General features: G+C 42.5%; 1 protein-coding gene across 19 annotated transcripts in view; it reads right to left on the bottom strand.

Annotated features, from left to right (window-relative positions):
• DST (dystonin) overlaps positions 1-24,356 on the bottom strand; it is a 310,440-nt gene that overhangs the window by 153,401 nt on the left and 132,683 nt on the right. For all 19 annotated transcript variants that reach the window (XM_075414626.1, XM_075414627.1, XM_075414628.1 and 16 more), the window contains one exon: positions 13,804-13,970. In XM_075414626.1, coding sequence (XP_075270741.1) covers positions 13,804-13,970 — 167 coding nt within the window. The remainder of the gene's footprint in view (positions 1-13,803; positions 13,971-24,356) is intronic.

Raw genomic sequence — 24,356 nt, 5'->3', positions numbered from 1 at the left:
ATGCATTCAAAAAACATGGCTCAGGAAATCACCAATTGCCACATTGTTCCTTCTGTTTAAGAGTGTTTTCTCACAATTTTAAAGAAAAATTAAAAGTAATTTTTATCTGCTGTAAGCTTGCAGAGATACCTGTCCACTAACTGGGTACTTGGGAATTTGCATTTGAGCATGCGCACACAGATTTCAGTGCTGCGATCACCGATCACCATCCTTCTCTGAAAAATCAAGGGAATCTGGTATTACGGAGCACAGATTGCGCACAGTGAGCGTTGTGGGGCTGTATTATAGAGGCTCACAAATATTTTCCAATATGTTTGGTATTATTTCACTTCTTTGAATTCTCAAATACTGCTAACTGCTTAAGTTGCAGTTGTGATGAGTATCCTCGTAACACATATTCATTTAACTGTCTTCAATGAAGTAAACACTAGATGCAAAAGCATCATCCATCATGCCAAATTTTTTCATTTTTAAGGCTAAAGAGAAAATATGCAAGTTTTGTAGAAGCTATTTGTCTTGTATTATATTTTATCTCAATTTGCATAGCACTATTAAGTAGTTTTACACAGTCAAGAATAAATTAAATTAAATGCTCTTTTAGAGACGATGACTCTACCTTCTGTCATAATATTGTGAGTCATCTTATGGCAGAATTTTCACCAGGCTGGGACCTTGCCATCAAAACACATACATGAACATCCCAAACACCAGCCGAGTTGGAACATTCCATGCAAAGGAGATGCTTCTGCTGCAGCCGCACCTAAGTCAAAGGGTTTGGCTTCTACATCACAAGTCATTAATCGTTTCATTTATAAAAAGACTGGTGCTTGCCCTTCAAGATCTTCGTGTAGGTGTTAGAAATTAGACACAATTTGTATCAGCAGAATGGAAAAAAAAAATGTGATTAATACCACTTCAATTAGGAAGCTGACAAAACTATGATCAATTCAAGAAAACAAACACCTAGCACAGAGAAAAGCAAGTGAACGGTATCCACAGGACAGCATAAAGAAATGAAGGGGTTTATAATGCAAGTTACATGGATCAAATGCAAGCTTTCTACTCTCCAAAGACTCCTTGAAATCAAAGAGTTGTGCATAATAAATAAAGTCAGTCACATGTAGATTTTCCCACAGCCAGAATCTAATACCTAGTAAAACAGTTCAAGATCCAAACTAGCAGCTACAATACTTGTCCATTAAAACAAACGGTTAGATTTGAAGAAAACTTCATGTTTCAAAGTGGGAAAAGATATTAAACCGAACTTTTATTTTCCCAGTCAATGATGAAGAAACCACATCCTTCTCTTCACTGGTCCCAGATGACAGCTGCCCAAGTCACAGCAATGTTTAACTTTATTAAAACGTATATACATCAGAGTAATGTTCCAGATGAAAACACTGTTAATGAGTTCAGGAGGCTAACTGACAAGCCTGAAGTTATTTACATGAACCAACTAAGCTGTTTAATCTGCACATCTCCGTTTCAGTCAAAACTCTGGACGCTGCCTGTGTAATACCTGATTCTGGGCTTATATTGAGCAGAAGTATTAATATAGCGAGTTTCAAGCAGCACTCTCAGAGAAAACACGACTGAATATGCAGAGTGAAATGTACACGTTGCTATAGTCCAATTAGCTTTTCCACTGCTGTAATTAGGAACTGTGTATAAAAATTAAACAAATTCTTGGCTTCATTGTTCACAGACAATTGAAAAGGACGGGTACCAGAAAGTCTCATGCATTTTTCAGGGATGGGAGGACTACTGAAACATATTAAATACCATGTCAGAATACACTGTCATAAAATAAATTTTAAAAGACAAGAATAGAGAGACTTCTCAAACAGATAGGATTCAACACTTATTTTAGAAGGGAGCACAAGAAATGTATCATCATCTACTCCAGAGATTTTGGTTAACAGCAGACAGATCGCAAAGAAAGGAATCAGAAATAGGAAACGCCCATTTACAACCGAAATTTATTCTCTATCTCTTCTAACATGTATCTCCTGTTACTTTCCCAGGAACTCTACAAATGAGATGATGAAGCAAATCTACTTAGTATTTAACCTACTATACAGTAATGCCTACCATTTAATCTATCCCTCATCAGTTTCAAAAGCGCTAAAAAGTATTTACATCAGCCCATATGCAGAGTCAGTCACGGAATCACAGAATCATGAAGGTTAGAAAAGATCTCTAAGATCATGAAGTCCAACCATCCACCCAACACCACCATGCCTGCTAAACCACGTCCTGAAGTGCCATATCGACACGTTTTTCGAACACCTCCAGGGATGGTGACTCCACCACTTCCCTGGGCAGCCTGTTAAATGTTTGGGAACTTATTAAAGAACATCAGGTACAAATTTAAGTCTTGTTCAAAAGAGTTTGCCAAAGAGTCTGCTTCAGAAAGAATGAGGCATAAACACAATGGGAATGAACCCTGGACTTCAAACATACTGTCCTTGTGGGCATTGTTATTGATGCCCAATGCTTGCAGAAGCAGTGCCTGTGCATTGTCATGACCATGAGATCTACTTATAGTGTTGGAGGTACCCTTTGCTAATGCACACGCCTAACGCAGTTATTTTCCTGATCTTTTTTCCATTGTCACATTGGAGCTTAAATACAAATGAAAAAAAGGCCATATAGGACTAGCTGGGTTCAGTAATCCAGTTTCAGAGAACTTGGGAACCCAAGTTTCAGGGAGCAGAATAATTCAGATTTCCTTCCACATAGTCTGATCACTTACAGCGGAGGAAGAGGAGAGTTTCTGCTCAAAAATGGCAAGCAGGTATGTACGACTTTGTGGCATTATGGAGGAACAGATCTCCCCCATCATCAGAATCAAGGCCACAACACAGACACACAGCACAAGGTTCTGTAGCAGGTTCCTTGGTGCCAAAACCCCCATACTGAGGAGAGGAGGTACAAGGTTGACTCCTGAGTCAACACTACGTTCCACTATACGCTAGACTATCGCACTTTCAGGAGCTTTGGATTACTTACAAAACTGTGGATTTGTCTCATAAGGATCTATGGACAACAATCACATGTGAGGAGGTCTTCCAGCTTCATTGAGTTTCTTGCTCTATGTTGGGAAAGAACCCTTCAGTCTCAGACATCAGTACACAGATGTGAGCACTGATTTCCATGCCAACATCTGCAACTGGCAAAATTAAGTTTTGAACCAGACGTCCAAATGTCTGAACCAGGTGACCTTTTTTGCCTGAAACTCCTTTGGCACTGGTTCTTGGGCTCACGTGTCTGCTACACGGTTAGTTTTGCACACTACTCACAAACATTTGAGTAGAAAAGCTACAAAATTAAACATGAAAGATACTTCATGAACATAAGTGTGATGGAGTATCTAAATGAAGAAGAACTGGCTGCAGCTGTCCTTCAGAGAAAACACTCAGTCACAGGACAGGCAGGACTTCTAATCTATAGTCACAACACCATTAAGCGGAGTCACACAGCAAAGAAGGTTTGCATGGAATTATGTGCACCCAGGTCTGACCATCAGTAACCAGCCTCGAGCATTCACAGGATTTGTAACTGTAGACTGTAACTTATACGGAGAATGGTTTTGGTTCTTTTTAACAGATTCATCTGAACGTGACAAGAAAGAACAGAGAAAGATTTGAGAGTCTCCAGCTTTTATACTTCCCTGAGATCACAAGGTCTCTATTACTTGTATGTGAGGATGAGGAAAGTAACCAGGGGTGAGACTCCGCTCCATATCCAGGCACCTAAATTCAGGTGTATACATGCAAGTGTCTATATGTATTTCATTACAGTCAGTGGAAACCTGGCCAACACATCCAGTGCAACCTACCTAGTACGCTATCCAGAACCTAAGAATTACTTGAGAGCGAGCCAAACCCACTGACCGTACCGAGTAGAAGTTCAGATAGCTGCAAAGCCGACATGAAATGTGCTGCCTCACTGAACATGCATGTTTTGAGACTGACACCTGCAGAAAAATAAAACAATACTGTACCTTTTAAATGCAGAAATGCTTAACTGGTGTTCTCACAGACTTTATAACAATGATTACTGCAGATATGCTTAGGACTTCTTAAAGACTTTCTCATTCAATTAATATGAAACAAATTCAAAAACGCTACCAAAATTTTACCACCGTAATTAAGGAGATGCATGGTATGTCGAGTCTGGTAGCTCATCATTCAGCACTTAAGTTTAAAGGTGAAAGCAGGTGAAAAGTACTCCATGAAATCCTTCTATCTTGGCCATCTGATACAGTTTATTTGAAGTAAGTTACATAGATATTCGACTACTTTTCAGAAACAGCGGGGGGGGGGTGTTACAGAAAATATTTCATGTAATCTCAAATGTGAGACTAAAATGACTGTTCAATCATAGACTTTACAATAACTTCTTCAACTACTGTGACATGGCAACACAAAAATTACCCCAACATCAAGCCACTGAGTGAAGCTGAGCAGTGTCATCACCAAAGTTAGGCAACACTTCAGAATTCAGGGAAAATGAAAATAATTTTCTAATTGAAAATTGCCATTACACAAATGTTTTGTCCTTGCATTTGTGATAAAACATGCTGCTAAATACAGCTCTGCATATTGTTTCCTCAAGTACGTGGCGAATTCTTTTCTCAAAGTCCACAGGTCCCCAGTCTCAACGACACACTGTGCTAATGTATTTTGCATAATCGCTGTGACTTCTATGCTCTTCTTAGCTTTGTTTTCTCTTGTGTTGGTATGACAGGAATGCCTGTACGATTCACGATTTTATGTGCCTCTATAGATTTCATTCAATGCCTCTCTAAAGATGAATAATCATGCTTTTTTATTCCCTCAAGAGCTGAAAAATCGCCATGCGATCTGGACTCTTCAGTCCTCCTCTGTGCATCTTATTCATAATTTTTCATACAGATTTTCAGATACAATGAATAATTCTGAAAAAAAACTGTGCAAATGATGGTGAGTTGGAAATACTGCAACAAGGGCACACTACTCACAGATATATTTCTTCTTGTTCTTCACATATTCCAACATACCAAGACTTCCAATAGAAAACCAACAAATGTTTCAACTGCACTAAAAATAAGGGTACCTGAGGGCTTTTCTTCTGCAGTCCCCAGCAATATATACTTCTAATTGAGACAATTCCTTCTATCATGCACGTCTCTGGTTTGACCAGCACTGAGTTTAATAAACCTTCTGAAGCCTCCTGTCCCACCTTTGTTAGCACAGCAAAACCTTACCTGTAACATGCCGCACCAATTGATTTAGATAAGGACACAACTGAGGCATTGCAACGTCAAAGACCTATTAGTTAAATGTTGAACTCAGCTTTAGCCATGTCTAACGAACCCTAATCACAACTTGGCAGTAAGTTTGGAACGTAGATTTCAAGCTCAGTATACACTTGAATGAAACTAGAAAGGATATCAGTCAGTTCTTTTACCAGCATTAAAACCAGATTTTACATTCTCTTCGTAACATGAGATGGTTTTGTCATTACAAAAACAGTAATGATACAGTAACTTTGCCATATTTTTGCCTATGATAAAATTTAAACAGGAACAAGGCTCATAGCTGTTAACCTCAACCCACACTGTGCAAGCTACAGAAACAACCATAACCTTTCCTTGGAGTGTTCGAATATCAAAACAACAATGAAGAAACCCAATCAAATTGTTTTTCTGTTCTCCTCCCTGAGAAAAACCCCTCCAGACCCCAGCAGCGACTGCCTGACACACTTGCTTCCCAGTGGGATTAATACAGTTACCAACAGGGAAGAAGGCTGAGGTACTGCAATGACTTCCCAAAAGCTCCCTGTGCCGTCCTCCCCTGGAGGCAACCAGTTCTCCAAAGGCCACAAATCTGAGAAAGGCACTGCCAGAAGACCAAGACCTCTCCCTGTCCAATTTATCATGGGCACAGACTCCACCCCTGCTCGGACACCATACCCTTTTGGATAAAGGCTTCAGACACTCATGGGTGTTCTGGTCTTTACAGATCAAAGAGTAAGAGACACAGGACACCTGAACAAAAAACTGCCCTTTCAATTCAAAGTTTTACTTTTCGCTTTACTCCCATTTGGCCTAAGCAAGAAAAAAGCTTTGATTTCATCCCAGTATTTTTTTCTTCTCAGTTATTGCAAAAAGAAAACTGTTATCTTCCCTTCAGCTGCTACTTAGCAGTAGGATCCAGCACAGCATACACAGGGATCATTTTAAGTCCAGATCTGAAATTAATCAACCCAACCGCCTGGAAGTCTTCCATCTAATACCCACTAAGGCTAACCAACACCACAACACAAGATGTTAAAATTGCAGGCCTGCTTCCAGTACTATTTTAATATAGCCTTTACCAAGAGCCATCACAGAATTTTTATGAGTGCATTCAATTAAACTGCAGCTGAGGTTACTTGCTATTTCTAAACCCATTAGTTATATGTATATGCATATTCAGGCAAGGAACATTAAAAGCACGTCTGCTTGTCAATATTTTTAATCATCCTAAATGCTGTTTGTATTTTCCCAACTTGTCAATTGTTAATGCCAAGTTTGTTTATTCTGCATAACAAAAACTGTTGAAAACAGTAACAACCAGGCTTCTGAACAACGAGGTGGGTGGGAAGAGGGGGTCAACGCAACCAAACCCACATTCTTCTTAAAACTGGGTAACAATAAATTATAAATCACAAAACAGCAAGCCAAAACTAGCAGACCCAACTAATCTCTTTATTTGAAAACATATCCCCTAGCACTTTAGGCTTGACACTGTGTAATACTTAGTTTCTTTCTCATTAGTTCCCCGAGGGTATTCAACGTGTTACTGCAAACTGAGGCACCACCATCCCTCCCCTTAAGGAATGTATTCATGTCAGTACCTGACCTGCCGCAACGTGTTCTAACATCAGAGGGATGCCACATGCACGGCCGGCTAGGAGCTTCATGTTCAACCAACTATACATACACAGCAAATCCGCCTGGGTAAGGCTGAAAGAGCTGCTTCTAAAGCAGAACAGTTACTTCGCAGGCAGGAATCTAACTTGCTCCCCACTATACCACACCCCCAAAACCATCCGCTTTGTAATTACAAAAGCGTACGGAGTCATTTTGGCAATATTTCAAAAGAAAAGCACTGCGACCCTGGAAAATTTGCCTCTCTCACTTTACCTAGCATTTATGGAGCTGTCACACCGCTGCTTCCTTTGCGGACGCGCTCTTTGTCGCAGCTTCTACTCCTCTCCCTCCCACACGGAGCACCCAGTGCACCTACGCTCTTTCGGTGCTGCATTCACTGTTAGCCTCTCTTGTTCCTCTTTTGCTTGGGGATAACAGCCATTTTCTCCACACTCTCTCTCTAAACTGTACACAGCTTGAAACTACAGGCATCATTAAGGTCTTGTGCAAAGTCTACCGGTAGCAAAGGCTCTTTTGGATCAGACCCCCACACTTCTTTGACAATACAGCAAACAACATTTTTCTTCAAGCTTGTGCTCAAAATGAACCCCTTTGAACTCCGTCACCACCTTCCCTCTCTGCAGCATTTCTAATACTTATCGTTCTTGTTAAGTGGTCCCGAAATTTGTAGACAACTGTCTGCACGTGGTCTCAGCAAGCCTTGATGGAGCACAACAAGAAATAAACCTCGCTTGCTGCCGTGTCTCACACCCTTCAGGTGTATACTACAGTCCTGCTTGCCTGTCACACTGCTGCCTGACCTAAACACAGGTTATCTACTTATTCTCCTCAACAGTGTCTTTCCCATTTTGTATAGTTGCTGAAATTCACCTAAAAGTCCACATGTAACCAGACATGACAATGCTGAAAGCGTACAGAAGCCCAGGTCAAGCACCTGACTGCTGAAATTACTAGTTCTTCCCACAGCACGACTACAGCCCACTGCCACTCTCACTCCCCCAGGCCCAGTTCAAGGGACAACAACGACCCAGGACTGCTCTCAGGAGGCTGCACCCTGTCTAGGGGCGGAGAGGAGAGTCCTGCCACGGGGATCCAAGCCCTGCTGTACCGCTTACCCACAGGGCCAGAGAGCAGGGGCTGGAGCCGCTTCATTTACGAGAACAGATCTTAAAACACACAGCTCTATCTGGGAACTGAGCTTGCAGCGCTTCCTGAACAGACACTACTTTTCACCACACAGACACCACCGGGGCTACTCATTAAATGCCATTATCTAGTTAAGCAAGAACATACTGCTCTTGCTGGAATTTTGTTTGTAAAGAGCAAAATTACCTCTTTATTATAAAAATTGTAAGAATAGAAAAATAAAATGCAGAAAGGAGTGCACACGTTGTTACAAGAAGTGTGTGTGTCTGATGTTCATCTTCTTTTCATATCCTCCATGCTCTTCTCTAGAAAGCAAGACAAGCTAGTCTGTAACCATGTCTGTTTTCTGCGTTATCAGTAGCCACTGTCCTTAAAGTGTCTACAGGTGCCATTTAACTGTAAATCTTACAGCTATTATTCTTCCTATTTCTTAAATTCCATTTTCAGACATTTTTTAACTGAAATTGCCCACAGTCCTTATGTACCAAAGGCTCAGTGCAGTCTGAGGTCAAAAAAAGGAGTTTGTTACTTTGGTATATTTAAATTTGCTTTGCTTTAAAGTAATGTATCTGTAAAGTGTAATGTAGATCTATAATTTAGATTACCAGCTCCAATCTATCATGCAGCTCCTAATGAAAGAAGAGTAGCCTTCATTCTCTATAGACACCAACTGTTTCTATGCATTTTAACAATGGGATACAGTTCTAAAAAATAAGTATTTCTTGTTCCTGGGCAAAAGGCATGTACGTAAGAAAATGAAAACACAAATCAGGCGCATTTGCCTAAAACACAGCCTAGTGACTAGAAATGCATGACAAAGCTGCAAGATGGAGACCCCAGCGCGTAGATGTTCGCACCATCTGCAAAAAAATCTGAGCATTACATGCTGATTAAAGTCAGCCTCCAACTTTGAAGTCTGGCTTACAGGTTTTTGCTACGTATGATATGATGCTATAAAAGAAACACCATGTACTTTTTTAAACTGCCTGAAGTCAGATTTCTTCCAGCACAACACACTGAAGCCAGTAACACACGTCTCCAATGAAAAATTAAGCTATAAAAGGCCAATAATAGATGAGACATACAGAATATTCTTCAATCTCCTGGGCATATGTGTAGCTTTCACTAATGGACCTGATCACACATCCAGAGAAAGGTGTGGAGGTTCAAAAAAAGTCTGAAAGATGAAATATTTAAATAAAATCTTACAATTAACAAACATGGTAATGTTCAGCATTAAAAATGACTTTTAAATCTGACCATTTTATTTGATCTTTCTATGTAAGGACAAATATTCACACAGAGTAACAACGTGAAAAGCAAAATCCAGGGCCTGCAATGGAGCCCTCTGAGGCAGCTCTCAGGGCTGGTGTGGAGCTCTGCTCATTTCCCAGAGGTTTAACCACATACAGGATGTTTTAAAATGGAAGCTTGATACACTCTTCAGAAGTTCAGCCAAGTAATCTTCAGTCTCACCTTATAAACACAGACCATTAGAACCTGCTGAAAATATAAGCAGCCTTCTCACATAGGAACAAATTACATTTTCCTAAATCTGGAGGAAAAAAATCCAGTTGTATATGGAGCCAAGTACCTCAAACAGAATATTTTTTTCCTCTCATTTCTGTCATTCATAAAATTATTTTCCTTTAAAGAACACTGCAAAATGGACTAGATGACCTCTAGGGGTCCCTTCTGACGCAAAACTTTCTATGATTCTATGAAATCACCAGAAACTCATTTATACTCTTAACAGAGGTAAGAGAGAAAGTGACTGAAGGCCCTTACGAAACGCTCTGACAATCTAATCGCTGTTGCTTGAGAAGAAAGAAAATAAATACCCTGCATTTGCTCAGGAGGGCAGGTGACTGACTTGAGTGGGTGTGATCTGGCACCTGCACGCTGCCCATGTCCCCAGGCTCAGCTCTGGGAGCAGGGCGCTGCCGGCAGGGCTGCGGGTGCACATGGGGCAGGGAGACTGGGAGGAACCTGGCTCACCCAGCCGCCACACACCGGCCTGCTGATCTCCGCTGAGGTGCTGCAGCGGGCGCTACAGTTAGTCATGGCAGGGAAATGTCAGCCTTCTGACATTCTTCTCCTGCTTCTCCCACCCACCCTGGGGGGAGCAGGGAGCCATGGCAAATCCATGCGCTATTCCTCCAGTTCTGCATCATAAATCTTCGCTGGCTTGTACCAAAAGGTGCTGGGATCCTCTGCTGGGACAGGAAACAAAAAATGGAGCCTGCTACTGGCAGCCCAGGTGAACAATCCCCACCTGCTGTTCAGAGCAGGCAGGCTGCCAGCCCCGCCGAGGGGAGAGGCTCCCTGCCCGCTGGCGACTGATTCACAGCCCAGCTCCTCGCCCAGCCCTCCACAGCTTCAGCAGCTTCCTGAAGTATCAAAGATGGTGCGTACTCGCGATTCAACAAATTGCTTATGCCTGGGAAGGAGGTAATTACAACCTGTCACTCCAGTCCCCTGCCACTTCGAACTGGACAGCAACATCTCACTATCTCACGGACAACCGACTGTGAGGATCATGCTGGATCTGTACGGCTTGCGATCTCGACGATGCATCCAGAAAGGGCCTCCCAGCCATGTTGTCATGGTTTGCCTGTCTGCGCTCAGGTTCAGCTCGGAGACGGCGTGGCTCCTGTCCTCTGGGAGCTGCCGGTGCTCTCGCCTCTGGCTGAGCTATGGCCCCTGCAACAGCGCAGCCCACCCAGGGGCCCATGTCCCAGCCTGTCCCTGTCCCCAGGGAGGTGCCCAATGCCCGGGGCTGGGGCTGCCCTGGTCCCCCACGGCTGCCCTGCTCCTCGCTGGGGCAGTGGGACGGGCCCTGGCTGCCAGGCCCTGCCCTGACACCCTCCATGGGGAGCCCCTGCCACAGGTGTGTGCTCTCCACCCAACACACCGCTTACTGTCACTCAGTACAACCGCAATTCTAGATACCAGTCTGGCTATTTCTGAGCCTCCTGGTTATTACTGTCACAGTGCTTAATGTCACCCTCTTAAAATAAGGACTGTGCCCATTGAAATCCCATCCAGGGCTGGCAGTTGTGTTTCTGCTGAAGAGCCCCATCCCCGCTCGCTGAGAGCGGTTCTCCTCCCGGCCCAGGGCACGCGGGGCTTCTGTAAGGAAAGGGACCCCGGCCAGCACGGCACACGAGGGGCTACAACGCCGCACCACAACTGACAGCCGCGCACCCGCGGGGTCCCAGCCCACCGCCCACGTCGGCGGGCACGGCAGCTCCCCGGGGCAGCATGCCAGCCGGCAGCATCCGCAGGATGCTCGGCCGCGCTCCCGAGACCACCTGGGATCCACAAACTGGGAGCCACTCAGACCAGACAGACAGAGCATCCGGAGATGCTTGCTGCCAGAAATGTGCACATTTTGCTAGTGTTCAACCTACTTACTGCTCAGAACGCAAACCAAGCTTTAAAAGAGCTCTCTGGAGTAAAACACTGTAGTTAAAAATATCAGACGACTGTTTGGAAAGACCATTCCTAACTTGTGAGCAATAGCTGGAAATTATTATCTGTTTTAACGGTACAAAACAGCAAAGGAAAGAAACGCAGGAGCTCACTGAAATCAGCAGAAAAATCTCACTGACTTCATCAGCAAGGTGGAGTCTGAGAACCTGTAACCTCTTGCAGCAAAAAGACATCACATAAGGCCGGTAAACACTCCTGGGGAGGACACGGGATCCTTACGTGGAGACGTTAGTTCGCAGGAAGAGGAGAAGCTAAATGGCAACTGGCACAGAAGCGCACTAAACGGGGACTCTGCTCCTCAGCCACTGAACCGTCTGCTTCGTGCAACGCACACGTGTCAACGGTGCCTGTGCTTCCGCCAGCTGAAATGCTGTGAATGAAACTCACGGAGCGCTGCCAGGAACACTGCTCCAGCAAAGCAACTGCAGGTACTCGCTCACGTCCCAAGGCATTAACAGTCACACAGCCAGAGGACAGAAATGAAGATCTTCATTATTTATTAACTGACCTGTACCACAACTACTCATTGCTGAGCTGTAAAGGCTACACTGCTCTCTGTAAGTGGTACAAGACTCTGAAGTAGCTCTTGGAAATTTCCATATTTTCCATTATTCCATCTCATTAAGCTCCTTCCTTTTTTGCCCTCCCCTCTCTCTGTATTTTCAAATTGTTTATTTCTGTAAACACTTGCCTGTGCTATGTTCATCCCTTTGTCTGCTCTGCCCTGAAGTAAAACAGCCTAGTCTTTTGCCAGGTATTTCCCTTTGCCTTGCCAATGTTCCTAAAAGCAGACTTTCTTGGTGGCATGCACCTCCACCGACTGGCTACCCGGAACAAAAGCATAGTCAGAAAAAGACCTCATTGCTTCTGATGCAGCTTCCTCTTACCACGAAGTTCTGCACTGCCCCGGCTAACGTCTCTAGGACTCAGAGCACTACATGCTATGCTTACAGCCTCCCTACACAGCACATGAGGAAAAGGCTGCATCTGCTTGACTCATCTCCCATTTTACTTCGGTGTCCTAGTCCCCATACCGTATGCCTGTTGGCTCTGCCTAGGCTTCCTTCTGTGGTGAGCCAAACGGTCCTGCAAGAGGAAAGCCAAGAACAGAATAACCTACTCAGGGTCTGCTCCCTGGAGCTAGATTAAAACTTACCAAATTAGTCTCTCCCCACTTGGGACACTCCTTCTGTATTATACCATGGAAATCATATACTCCCAAACTTCCTTATGATATGCCCCAGGGTATACAGCACCAACGCTCGACACATGCTATAATAAAACCCAGCAGCTGCAAGCCTTGCACAGTGAGGTCAAGTCAGTATACTCTCCCATGTGGTCCTCTAAGACACAAACCTCCTTACTCAACTCGGGAACAAAAAATGTACAAAACGAGACCGATGCCACTAACCAAGAGGGAACGCTCATCACAGCAATGATCTTAAATTGACGAGTTTTCATGTCCAAGTCAGCTTTGTCGAGAGAGACATGTTTTCACTTAGAATCTGAAATCCTCTCTTGTCAGTAGACTTCAACTGTATTTTAAGTAAGTTAATGTAGCGCATCCTTCAGCTTCTAGCCACAACCACCAGTGGTTCTACAAAGGTCTGTTTATAAGATTGTGGTCACAAAAGTCACAAAAGCATAGAAAGGGGGAGAAAGTGGCAGAATTCCCTTTTAAGGCTGAGAACATTCAAACCAGCTGGCCCCATTTTTCTTGAGAATACATTGCCATTTTACAGGAGACACATCTCAAGAGTAGATCTGGGCTCCAAGCAGAAATACCAAGGAAGCTCCAGCCTCTAGGTAGAGTAAAGTCATACAGAGAAGAATAAGGGGATCTTGGGCGCATCTTAGGTCACGCAGTAGCTGATGGATTTCACCAGAAATGCAGTTTTGGACTCTGGTGATCAGTTCTGACTCTACCCTGCCTCTACTTAAATGTCAGAACGACAAAAAGGGGACTGTGGAGAAGACTGAATCCCAGGGACATTCTTCTTGGCAGCTTGAAGGTGCCCCATGGGAGATGTACAGGATTAGTGGAGATGCTCCTCTGAGGAAGGAGGGACACGCAAGCACTAATGAGGCAGGCTTTGGCTGCGAAGAGCAGGGAACTGCCCATGAAGAGCTAGTGTCATCTCCACAGCTGCAGTGCTATTACAGGCATAAACCACAGAGTCCTCTCTCCGTGTACATTAAAAAGCTGTAATTATTGTTTTTCAAGAGAACAGAGTACTTACCTGTATCTATGGATGATGGCATTAAATAATCTTCCATCTCGCCAGCAGGTAGTGAAATTTTCACAACAGACTCCAGCATAACCCTCGGCTGTCTGCTGTGACCACAGGAGCAGTCTCTCCTTAGCAGACATGTCCTCCGACTCTCCAGTAACATGGATATCAGATATCTAAAATATAGTTAATATAAACATTACTATTACATCTAACACACGATCATGTTCAAAATATTGCAGAAAACCACTCTGCATTACTGAAGAATTTTCTGTCTGGTATCTGCATACATGAATATGTTGATTACCCATGTACTGTATTAATATTCTTTCATGCCATATCCTCATGCACTCTTAGCATCTTCAATATGAAATACAAAATTCATAGCTTCACAATTTTCTTCAGTTAGCTAGTTCTTAATTTCTGGGGACAATATAATACTATTACATAATAAAAAACACTTAAATATGTCTATTTTATGTTTATAAAGTGAATAATAATCTATTTTATGTATTACACCTATTATACATAAACGTTCTATAATTACATATAAAATACAACCTATTGTACACATACATATTCACATCTATGTAATACCCATATTTGTATTACATATTTTATTTAGCTGCAATGTTCCTCTCAAACCAAGTTAAATTATATTATATGCTGTTCTGGAATTCTGTAACAAAACAGTCATTTACAGTGAAAACTGACAGTAATGGATTTCGGACAAAATTTTCTGAGAAGCATTTTAGGAATGACTGAAAGGTTGAAGTATTATACGTAAAAATTTTGCTTGATAGAGAAGGTTTGTTTTTGTATTATCTGCACATTATCAACTTCATGACAGACGAATCAGGAAGGCAGGAAAGTACCGGGAAGTTTACACACAAGTACTACTTTCTAGTACCCTAAATTCTGCGCGATGAAGTTCGATCAGTTTGCCTAGAAAACTACCACTGCATAAATACGAAGCAGACATTTTCCTAATTTGCATGTGTATTGCTTGCACCTTATGTGATAGAAACTGTAGTCAATGCATACCTGAAATGCAAGATACAAGAACAAAAATATAACACGCCTTGATAAACAAAGTGGTATCACAGGTTGTCTTTCTTCTAAGTGGCCACCTTTTAGCACTTCAACAACCGCAGATAACATAATATGTCATCACGAAGAACACCAAGAACCCAGGCACTGTGAGGCACTGCACAAGGCTGAGGGGCTTGCGCAGAGGCAAGAGGGCTTGAGGCAACACCAACACTGGTGGGTGGACAATAAGCACCCCCAAGAGCCCACATGGAAGAGGCAACGCCACACAAGCCTACACGCAGCACCGCGGGGAGAGACAGGTCTCTCCGGCTCTGGAGCCAGCCTGGGGCCAGGGCTCGGGGCAGTTTTGGCCACAGACACCTTTGGGGCAAGGCAGAGAAGAGGCTGAGCTCTGGAGTGGTGCTAATTCCAGCAGTCTGTTCTAGTGTAGAACAGGGAGCTACGTTCATGAGGTCAGATGGGATGGTCATAACAATGCCTCCTGGCCTTGAAATCCCTGCACGCAAAGGTATCTTCTGCCTGGGCTCTTCCTGGGGGAATTCAGACAGCCTAGGCTGGAAACTATGGGGTTCTCCTCACATTGAAGCCCTGCCAACCACAGTGCCAGGAACAGAGATGCAGCTTTCCTACTGATGCTGCGCCATCAAGGTCTAACAGGAGGTGGTGGAAAGCACTGGGAAGCAGGGGACTAAAGCAAGAGCCTTGGAGATGTCAGAGCATCTGTCAGAGCTTCTGCAGCGCGCTCTGCCATTTCTGTTTAACCACCTCTCACTCTTCTGGGGGGGATGAGCATTTACAGCCATGCAGTAAGCTGTGAGTAACTTTAATGCAGGGAACAAACTAACTTACATTATTTTCTATGCAAGTATCCACAAAACACGAAGTTGTGAAAGCAGTTGTTTAGCTACTTATCTCAGGCCATCATATCTGCTGGCTGTAGGTAAGGGAGAGATACAGGCACCTATGCTAGAAAGCAAAGTAGTTTGAACTGTTCAACGAGCCCGTAACTACCTCCAAAGATCCGACGGCATTTTTTACATCCTACTGTCTCCAGCTTCCACACTGCACATTTTAAAGAAAAATCAAAGAAAAAAAAAAATCCCTTTTTTGTTTAAAACACTGAAGAGAAACACATGCAGCTGTGATTGTTTATAAGTTTCTAGGTACCAAAATCCCGCACAGAGTATTTACTACATGAAATCACACAAAATATAGACAGTATGAGTCTTGTAAGTAAAGACAACAGAGAATCCAACATGGCAAAAGACCAACTTAAAATACCTCTGAAAATTTTCTTGTAAAAATATAGGGAACTCATCTGCAGTGTAACACTGCCTTTCTACTGGTTACCTTTATTCTTTGGTATTTCACAGCAAGAAAGCAAACTAAATATTTTTTCAGTAGCTTTAGTTTCTATTCATCACAGAACAACCAGACCACAATATAAATTAAGTCAACCATGTACCACTTATCCAGACAACGCTTCTGAAAAAGATGTCATCTAAAGTGCCAGATGTCTAGCAAAAAAAAACAAAACAAAAAACTGATTTTTTCCCCGTCATTTTCTGAAAGCCCCCTGTGCGTAATCCCTAAGTATCACGTATTTTAATATATTCTAAGCAAGCTAACAATGTAATTTGCTAATGGCCATTCCTTACTGCTATGTTCAGACCTTTAGCCTCCTTCACGGTTAATTGACCAGCAACAGCTATGTGCATTTCAGACCACAGAGAGTGCAAACGCAGCATATTTGAGTGCACATTAGATTCCTCTGGCAACAAGTGACTTCAGACATCAAGGCAACTTCTGAAGGTCGTACTTGTATCTGTTGTTACATACAAACAACATTTGTAGCTATGGACACCAGCACAAGGAGAGTATTTCTCACTCTGAAAGTGACCACTGGGCAAGCTTGCAATCCAAATTTTGGATGGCTAAAACCTGAATTTATCTTATTACCGTAGGATCAACAGGTTTTTCAATCCAGAAATCTTCCAAGCACCATTCAGCACCCTAGTTGGCCATCTGAAGAAAAAGGAATAGACCAGACTGGGTTTAAAAACTGAAACTGCCTTTCACTGATGGAGGTAGCCCACTTACAGGTTAAAGTACATTAACATTAGACTGAGCCTTGAAACAGACCGAGCACTTCTGTTCTCTAAATGAAGTATTTCAGATTCCAAGGCTAATATTTCAGACTTTCATAAACACTGAATTCATATTTAAAAAGTAGAGAAATACACTGAGGGAAATGGTGAGTCAAAGAGCTATATTTTACAACGCTTACAAATACGCGCTCTGCTTTGCAAGATGCGCTATAAACTTGCAACTGCTTAATAACTAACATACTACCCTCACAAAATAAGGTGTCAGAGAGCGCACATCTTTCGTTTGACAACCCCATAAGGACAGTATAGATACTTGTCTACCAACTACGCATCACCATCAATATTCATAACATCATTTGCCACAAGAAAAAAATAAAGACTACTAAATTAGGAATACTAGAATAAAAAAGAAGTTACGAGGCAATCAAATCTTTTATTGTTCAAATTGTGTCCTTCAAAGCAAACAGTTTGTGTGAACCTCTCATTCTTACATCCCACAAGCCTAGCATTTACCCGCTTTAACCTGTTGCTAGAGGACATCTGTTCCTTAAGCGTGGAACAAATTATTGAGTTCGCATGACTTTGAACAGTTGTTTGCTACAGATCCTGTGCTCCAAATTATCTCAAAGCCTGTGAATTACAAGTTATGTAAGAAAAAGTGACAGAGGTAACTCTCTGCACAACCCATGCATATCAAGATCAAAGACTTCACTGGCACTAAATGGTCTATTTCTTGTTTGTAACTGGAAGAACTAATTCACTTCTGCTACCACAAGTGTTTTTCCTCTGCCTGCAAGTTCCCCCTGCCTCACATGGTACACGAAGTCCATACACCAGAAAGCCTCAAGCTCTTTGCTCGCACTGATTTCAGTGATGCAGTTGTGAGTCCAAAGAGCAAAGCATATCAGAGAACACCTTTCAAGAGATGGTGGTGCTAGATCTCTGAGGTTCATTTTTTACAGTGCAGAGGAAGAGCAAGACTGGTATAGATAGTAAGAAGTCCTCCCTCCAATTCCGTCTTACCCAAATGTTTTGAAGCAAGTCTAAACTTGACATAATGTACTTAACTGCACAAAAGTATATAATGGGCTAAAGATGTATGATGAAACATATCCTGATGTCAGCTAGCCCTAAACCAGAAAACTCTGAATATGGAGAGATTTTGAAATGCTGTTTTCCATCTAAGCTAACTAGTTAGTTATGTGCTGTGTTTGAAAAGGACTGTTGACAGCATGCTGAAGGAAGTACAGTTATACGAATGGAATTTGAACTTGCATGTGATCACAAGAAGTCATCTCCCCTGACGTTACGGTTGGACTTTGTGAGCTTCCATTTGGCCATAAATTCAAACACTGAATAGGATTCAGCTCTCGCAAGGCTCTGTGGAGCTGCGAGTCCAGCTTTGGGCAACACCCTTCAAAAAAAACACTGGATCAGCTGAAGGAGATTGAAAGAGAAAAACAAACATGACAAAGATCTAAAAATACATGGCCTGTTCGGAAAGACTGAAAAATTTGGTTTTTTTAGTCTAAAGTAGGGAAAAACAAGGGAAGATATGGTAATAGTCTTCAAATATGTAAAATGTTGTTGCAGAAAAGGTAATAAAAGGACTCTTCTGGGAATGGGAAAAGAATTGATGAGTTTAAAATGAGCATACCTGTTTTCAGCTAAAATCATGTTTCAAGACAAAAGACAGATAAGCAATAGAAGAATTACTCAGGAAGCATGTGAAACCACCAATAAAGCAGACACAGAAGAACAAGGATCAGTCAAGAATGGTTTTCATTAAGTTATCTTGCCCTTAGGTAGAGAGATGACCTAGATGACTTGTCCAGAACCTCTCCAGCCCTAGTTTTGTATTTCCATCAATGATTAGAGATCTCCTTCATTCACCAGTATTTAAGGTGGATTGCACCTATTTCTTGTATTACAAGAAAGTAAACAGTACTACGCCAATAAAGCAAAACTCCTTACTTTTGCACCTTTGCCCAGCAAATCACATTCCAGAAGACGAACTGGCATGTCTCCTTCCATTAACTGTACTACATGAACAGGTAACAAGTGTATAATGAGTGATAATAAGATAATGAGTAATAATGATATTGAGTAGACAGTGAGGTGGATTGAGAACTGGCTGAATGGCAGAACTCAGAGGGTTGTCATCAGCGGCGCTGAGTCTAGTTGGAGGCTGGTAACTAGTGGTGTCCCCCAGGGGTCAGTACTGGGCCCAGTCTTGTTTAATTTCTTCATCAACGACCTGGATGAAGTTAGAACGTACCATCAGCAAGTTTGCTGATGACACCAAACTGGGAGGAGTGGTAGATACACCAGAAGGCCGTGCTGCCATTCAGCGTGACCTGGACAGCCTCCAAAGTTGGGCAGAGAGGAACCTCATGAAACTCAACAAGGGCAAGTGCAGGGTCCTGCACCTGGGGAGGAACAACCCCATGCACCAGTACAGGCTTGGGGCTGACATGCTGGCAAGCAGCTCTGTGGAGAGGGACCTGGGAGTGCTGGTGGGTGACAAGCTGACCATGAGCCAGCAGTGTGCCCTGGCTGCCAAGAAAGCCAATGGGATCCTGGGGTGCATTAAGAAGAGCGTGGCCAGCAGGACGAGGGAGGTTCTCCTCCCCTTCTACACTGCCCTAGTGAGGATGCATCTGGAGTATTCTGTCCACTTCTGGGCTCCCCAGTTCAAGAAAGATGAGGAGCTACTGGAGAGAGTCCAGCGGAGGGCTACAAGGATGGTGAGGGGACTGGAGCATCTCTCCTATGAGGAAAGGCTGAGGGAGCTGGGCTTGTTCAGCCTGAAGAAGAGAAGGCTGAAAGGGGACCTAATAAATGCTTACAAATATCTGAAGGGTGGGTGTCAGGAGGATGGGGCCAAGCTCTTTTCAGTGGTGCCCAGTGACAGGACAAGGGGCAACGGGCACAAACTGAAGCACAGGAAGTTCCATCTGAACATGAGGAAGAACTTCTTCCCTCTGAGGGTGACGGAGCACTGGAACAGACTGCCCAGGGAGGTTGTGGAGCCTCCTTCTCTGGAGATATTCAAGACCTGCGTGGATGACGTCCTGTGCAGTCTGCTCTGGGTGACCCTGCTTTGGCAGGGGGGTTGGACTAGGTGATCTCCAGAGGTCCCTGTGATTATACAAGCTTATATGAGCTTATATGACGGTTGGAAGGTGTCTTGTTATCTTACAACTATTTGCAATAATTGCAATAAACAGATGACTATTTAGCCAGAAATATTCTAGTGAATATGCTGATTACAAATTATCTACTTTTTATTTTGTATAAAACACATATATTGCCTGTAACGTGACTCAAATACATGGGGGTTTTTCTTGCAGATTATTACTAGTACTGTAGCTAAGAAATCCACAAACATTATGTAGATGCATGGCAAAAAAAAGCTGAGGAACTTGCAGCCAAAACAACAGCTGAGTACTGGAAGTAGATGAGTGATTCTGTTTATGTATCAGATGTTATTTTCTAAAGAAAAGGTTAACATCTATAAACTGGAATTGAAACTACCACAAATTAAATTGGAAGAATAATGATAATACTTTTATGTGTATGACATCATACACATAAGTCAGTGGTTTCGACACAGGCTGCTACCACCAAAAACTGACGGTAACCCAAGCTGGTAGCTATCTTTTGCTGATACTGAATGAAAACCATAGCTTTTTTCAACACAGGAGACATCGAATATCACAGTGGCAGTGTCCCCTGCAGAGAAGCCAAAACTACAGCCTTGACTTTCTACTCTACCTACATTGTGCTAAAACATCACTGAGAAGGGGAAGTTGCTGCAGGAAACCTGTTTCAGTCTTGAGTCACAACTTCTTGACCTTCATGCAAACTATCATCTGCTCTATGACAGCCCTGCGTTAGAACTGTATCAGAGCATATCTTGCTTGAGGTAGTGATCTTCCTGTATTAGGAACAAGGGTGTAGAAATTAGGCCCCAGCAGAGAGTAAAAAACTTCTCTCACAGGTGCTGGTGAACAGCCAGGAACGAAGCTTCAAAACACCCTGCTTACCTGGATTTTGTAAATAGGAAGACAGAGTTAATGTGGTAGCACATATTTGAACAACAAAATTGTAATTGTTTTAGACACCTAAGACGACATGCCACAGAAAGAAATTCAAAAGGATATATCCCAGTAGTGAGGACTACGCTGTTGCAGAACGTAAAACATTGTCTCTCTGTTGCAGTGCAAATTAGCCTGCTGTACCAATGAGTGTCCTCTGGTGTCTGCCCCTCAGCTTGAAAAGCCAACACGCTTTCAAATAGCAGCCACATCTGAGGCACTGCGTAAGCTGAGAGTACATTACAGCATGGATTAGTCGACAAGGTGAATGGAGGCTACTGATCTCTGTAATTATGGTAAAGTACATGGCAAAAACTGAGATTGGTATCTGCAAACCGTGTGGATCATCTCTGGCTGATAACAGGAACTTTGTGGATTTGTATTAATAACAGCTTTAACGTTTTACACTGAAATGCAAGACATGAAAATACTTAGTTCTGAAAAGCAATCAAAAGGAAAAGGGTCATGACTTTGTAAAATAAGCTAGAGTCTGAAATCCAGTCTTTTTCCTGGCTTTGTTTTCAGGTCAAAGCTAGGAGCTCTTACAATTACTTATACTCACAACTTTGGGTGGAGAAAGGGAACTGAACTGAAAATCACATATTTCAGTAACCTGGGCATTTAGCTTGATCTGTCGGTAGATTTCATATTTGTACCATCATGCAGTGTTTTATTGATACCACCAACACAAGTCTCAGTACTGACGCAGGTGCTCAACAAAAGCCTCACGTTTTTCTGCCCCTTCCCCCTGTGGTAACAAGGTGTATACACCCAGTTGGAGCAGTAACTGCAGCAATACTAGAAGTTGTATTACTCTGATTATAGAGGAAAAAGCAGCCATGCTTGGCTGAACAGACAAGGCCTCATACTCTTTTACCTAGTAATGACGTTTTTTTCGAATCAAAGAACAACCCTAAGCCGTTACTGAATTCCAGCTAAGATTAAGAGGGCAAAGATCTCCGTGTATATTAGGAGGCTACTTGTACTAGTGTGTACTGTGTGTTGTAATTGGATGTGTTATCTGTATTTAAAAGCTAAGCTCAGAAAAAGTATAATGTGATTCCTGTTACAGAAGTAAATTATATAAACAATGGAAGTGCAGTTAGCTCTCTGCTGGAAAGAGTACCTTTGGCATATGTCCATTCCCTCTGTTCACTCAGCTTCAAGCTCAGATGTCCCTGTGAGCAAGGGGAATCACTTTTGGACCAGACCTGGTATCAGCATTTGACCCACACTTACAGAGTTCAGTTGCGCTGAAGATAAGCGAGGTAGAACTGGTAATAGGGATTGAACTGGTGAACGTGGATACCAACAGACAAAAAATCACTTTCCTTCCAATATTCTGCAACTAAGCTCATACCCCGGTTTCTTTCGTTGTAAAAGGAAAATAATCCTACCCTCGCAGGAAGGTGGAATTTCAATAATTAATAGGTTATACAAACATTCTAGAAGGAAAGACCTTTTAAAAGAAGCGTACAGCATTATTAACATGCCTTACGTTCACTTTTTCTATTTCAAACTGCCTACATATTTCTATCTTCTTTCATTTCCTATTGGCTATAACTGAAAAGAATTAGAAACATTCCATTGCTTGATACAGGACCCAAAGGAATTACAAGACCGTCAAAAGTTGATACGAATACTTACTGGAGATACTGAATGTGAACGTAAACAACTCTCTAAAATTCACTCCACCTTCTAGAACCATTTTATCACGAAAATCTTTTTCCTAAGTTAGGAAACAAATCAAACTACAGACAGCAAAACAGCAGAAGGATACACCAACACTCCTGAAGTACAGAGGTATTACTTAACTGGTGAAAAAGATGAAGTAATACGTTCTATCCTACGACAACCTGTAGTATCATAGCATGTAAAAGGCTTATATACAGCAAAGCGAAGATATTTTTGCAACAGTAAAAAGGCTGTTCCAATATTTATTCTTAGCTAACTTTCAAATATAATGTACTGTGCCAAAATATTTACCTTGCTCCTGTTTGGTGGAATGCTAAATAATGCCTTTTCTTTTGGCAATTCAGAAAGTGCAGCATCAGAAGAATAAAATCTCTTCTCTTCAAGCAGCGGATCGCTTTTGCTTTCAGAAAAAAAGTGATGCAACTTTTCAGATTTATTGCTTTCTGGGACATCATCAATGATTCTACAAGAAGTTGCTTTTAACCCTGTTTCTTCACACTGTCTGCCTAAAATGTGGATAGCAGAATCCAAGCTGGCTGCTTTTCTATAACAAAGACCATTAGATTTCTTCAGGAACGCTAATTCTCTCCTCCTGCCATCCTCTGAGTATTTCCTCCTTTGTGTACAGCATTTCTCTGAACTCCTCTTGTCTTGTTCCTTTAACCATGTCTCTGCTGCATCAGACTTGGTGAGCTTCTGATTATCACCATGAAAACTGTCCCCACAAAGAAAATCACTCTTTGTTTCACCCGGTAAAACTTCTGCTTTAACAAGATCAGCTGAAAGGTCTGTACTCACGGGCAGTGCACTACCAGCCACTGTCACTCTCCGGGGGAAGGAGTCAGCCAGTCCCACAATCTTGGGACGATTCTCGGTGTTTTCTGAAATCCCCACTTCATTCTGGCTTTTTTCTTCATTTTCTTTAACCTGTGCTGAATCTGGTCCCTCCCCGGTCGATTTCTTTCTCCTTTTTCTTCTGAAATATTTTCTTCCAGGGGAATGTTTAGCTGGACTTAACGGAGCTTTGGCAGGATCTAAACACTGTTCTTCCTTTTCAGCCCTCACACATCCACAGACATTCCCCATTTGGCTTTCGGTAACTCACAGTCGCATAGGCTCATTCATTCCTTTATATTTACATACACTTCAATCCTCCTCAGAAAGTTAAGAACCGCCGTTTGTGCCGTAATTTCTTCCAGACTTCACGTCCACCCTCCTCAGCACGTAGCCATTTTGCTTATGAGAAGCGCACACGCAATAAACGTGGTGGCACGGTGCCCAGGCCGGGCCTGTGTCCGATTAGACACTGTAGCTTATTTCTGGCCACCAATCCTCTTAAATAAACATCACTGCTTCAGCGCTGGGCTGTAATGCCGATGGCCTTTCACAGACATGACATAGCAGTTATGAGCAACAGAAAACTCTCACATGCATTTTAACTTCCTGTTTCATTTAGTAACTTGAGCAAGATAAAGTAGAAATCTATGCAGCAACCTTTGAAACTATTAGCTACACTTCAAATCCAAAAGCAAGCAGTGCAGCGAGTAGCAGGGATTTAGCTGGCAGATTTGGTTTGCACTTTGTATGTTTTTATTATGTATCCAAT

This window comes from Opisthocomus hoazin, chromosome 2 (genome assembly GCF_030867145.1).
Source record: "Opisthocomus hoazin isolate bOpiHoa1 chromosome 2, bOpiHoa1.hap1, whole genome shotgun sequence".
In the NCBI taxonomy this organism is placed as follows: Eukaryota; Metazoa; Chordata; class Aves; order Opisthocomiformes; family Opisthocomidae; genus Opisthocomus; species Opisthocomus hoazin.
The sequence above is the reverse complement of the archived record's forward strand: the minus strand, read 5'-3'. Positions and strand labels throughout refer to the sequence as shown.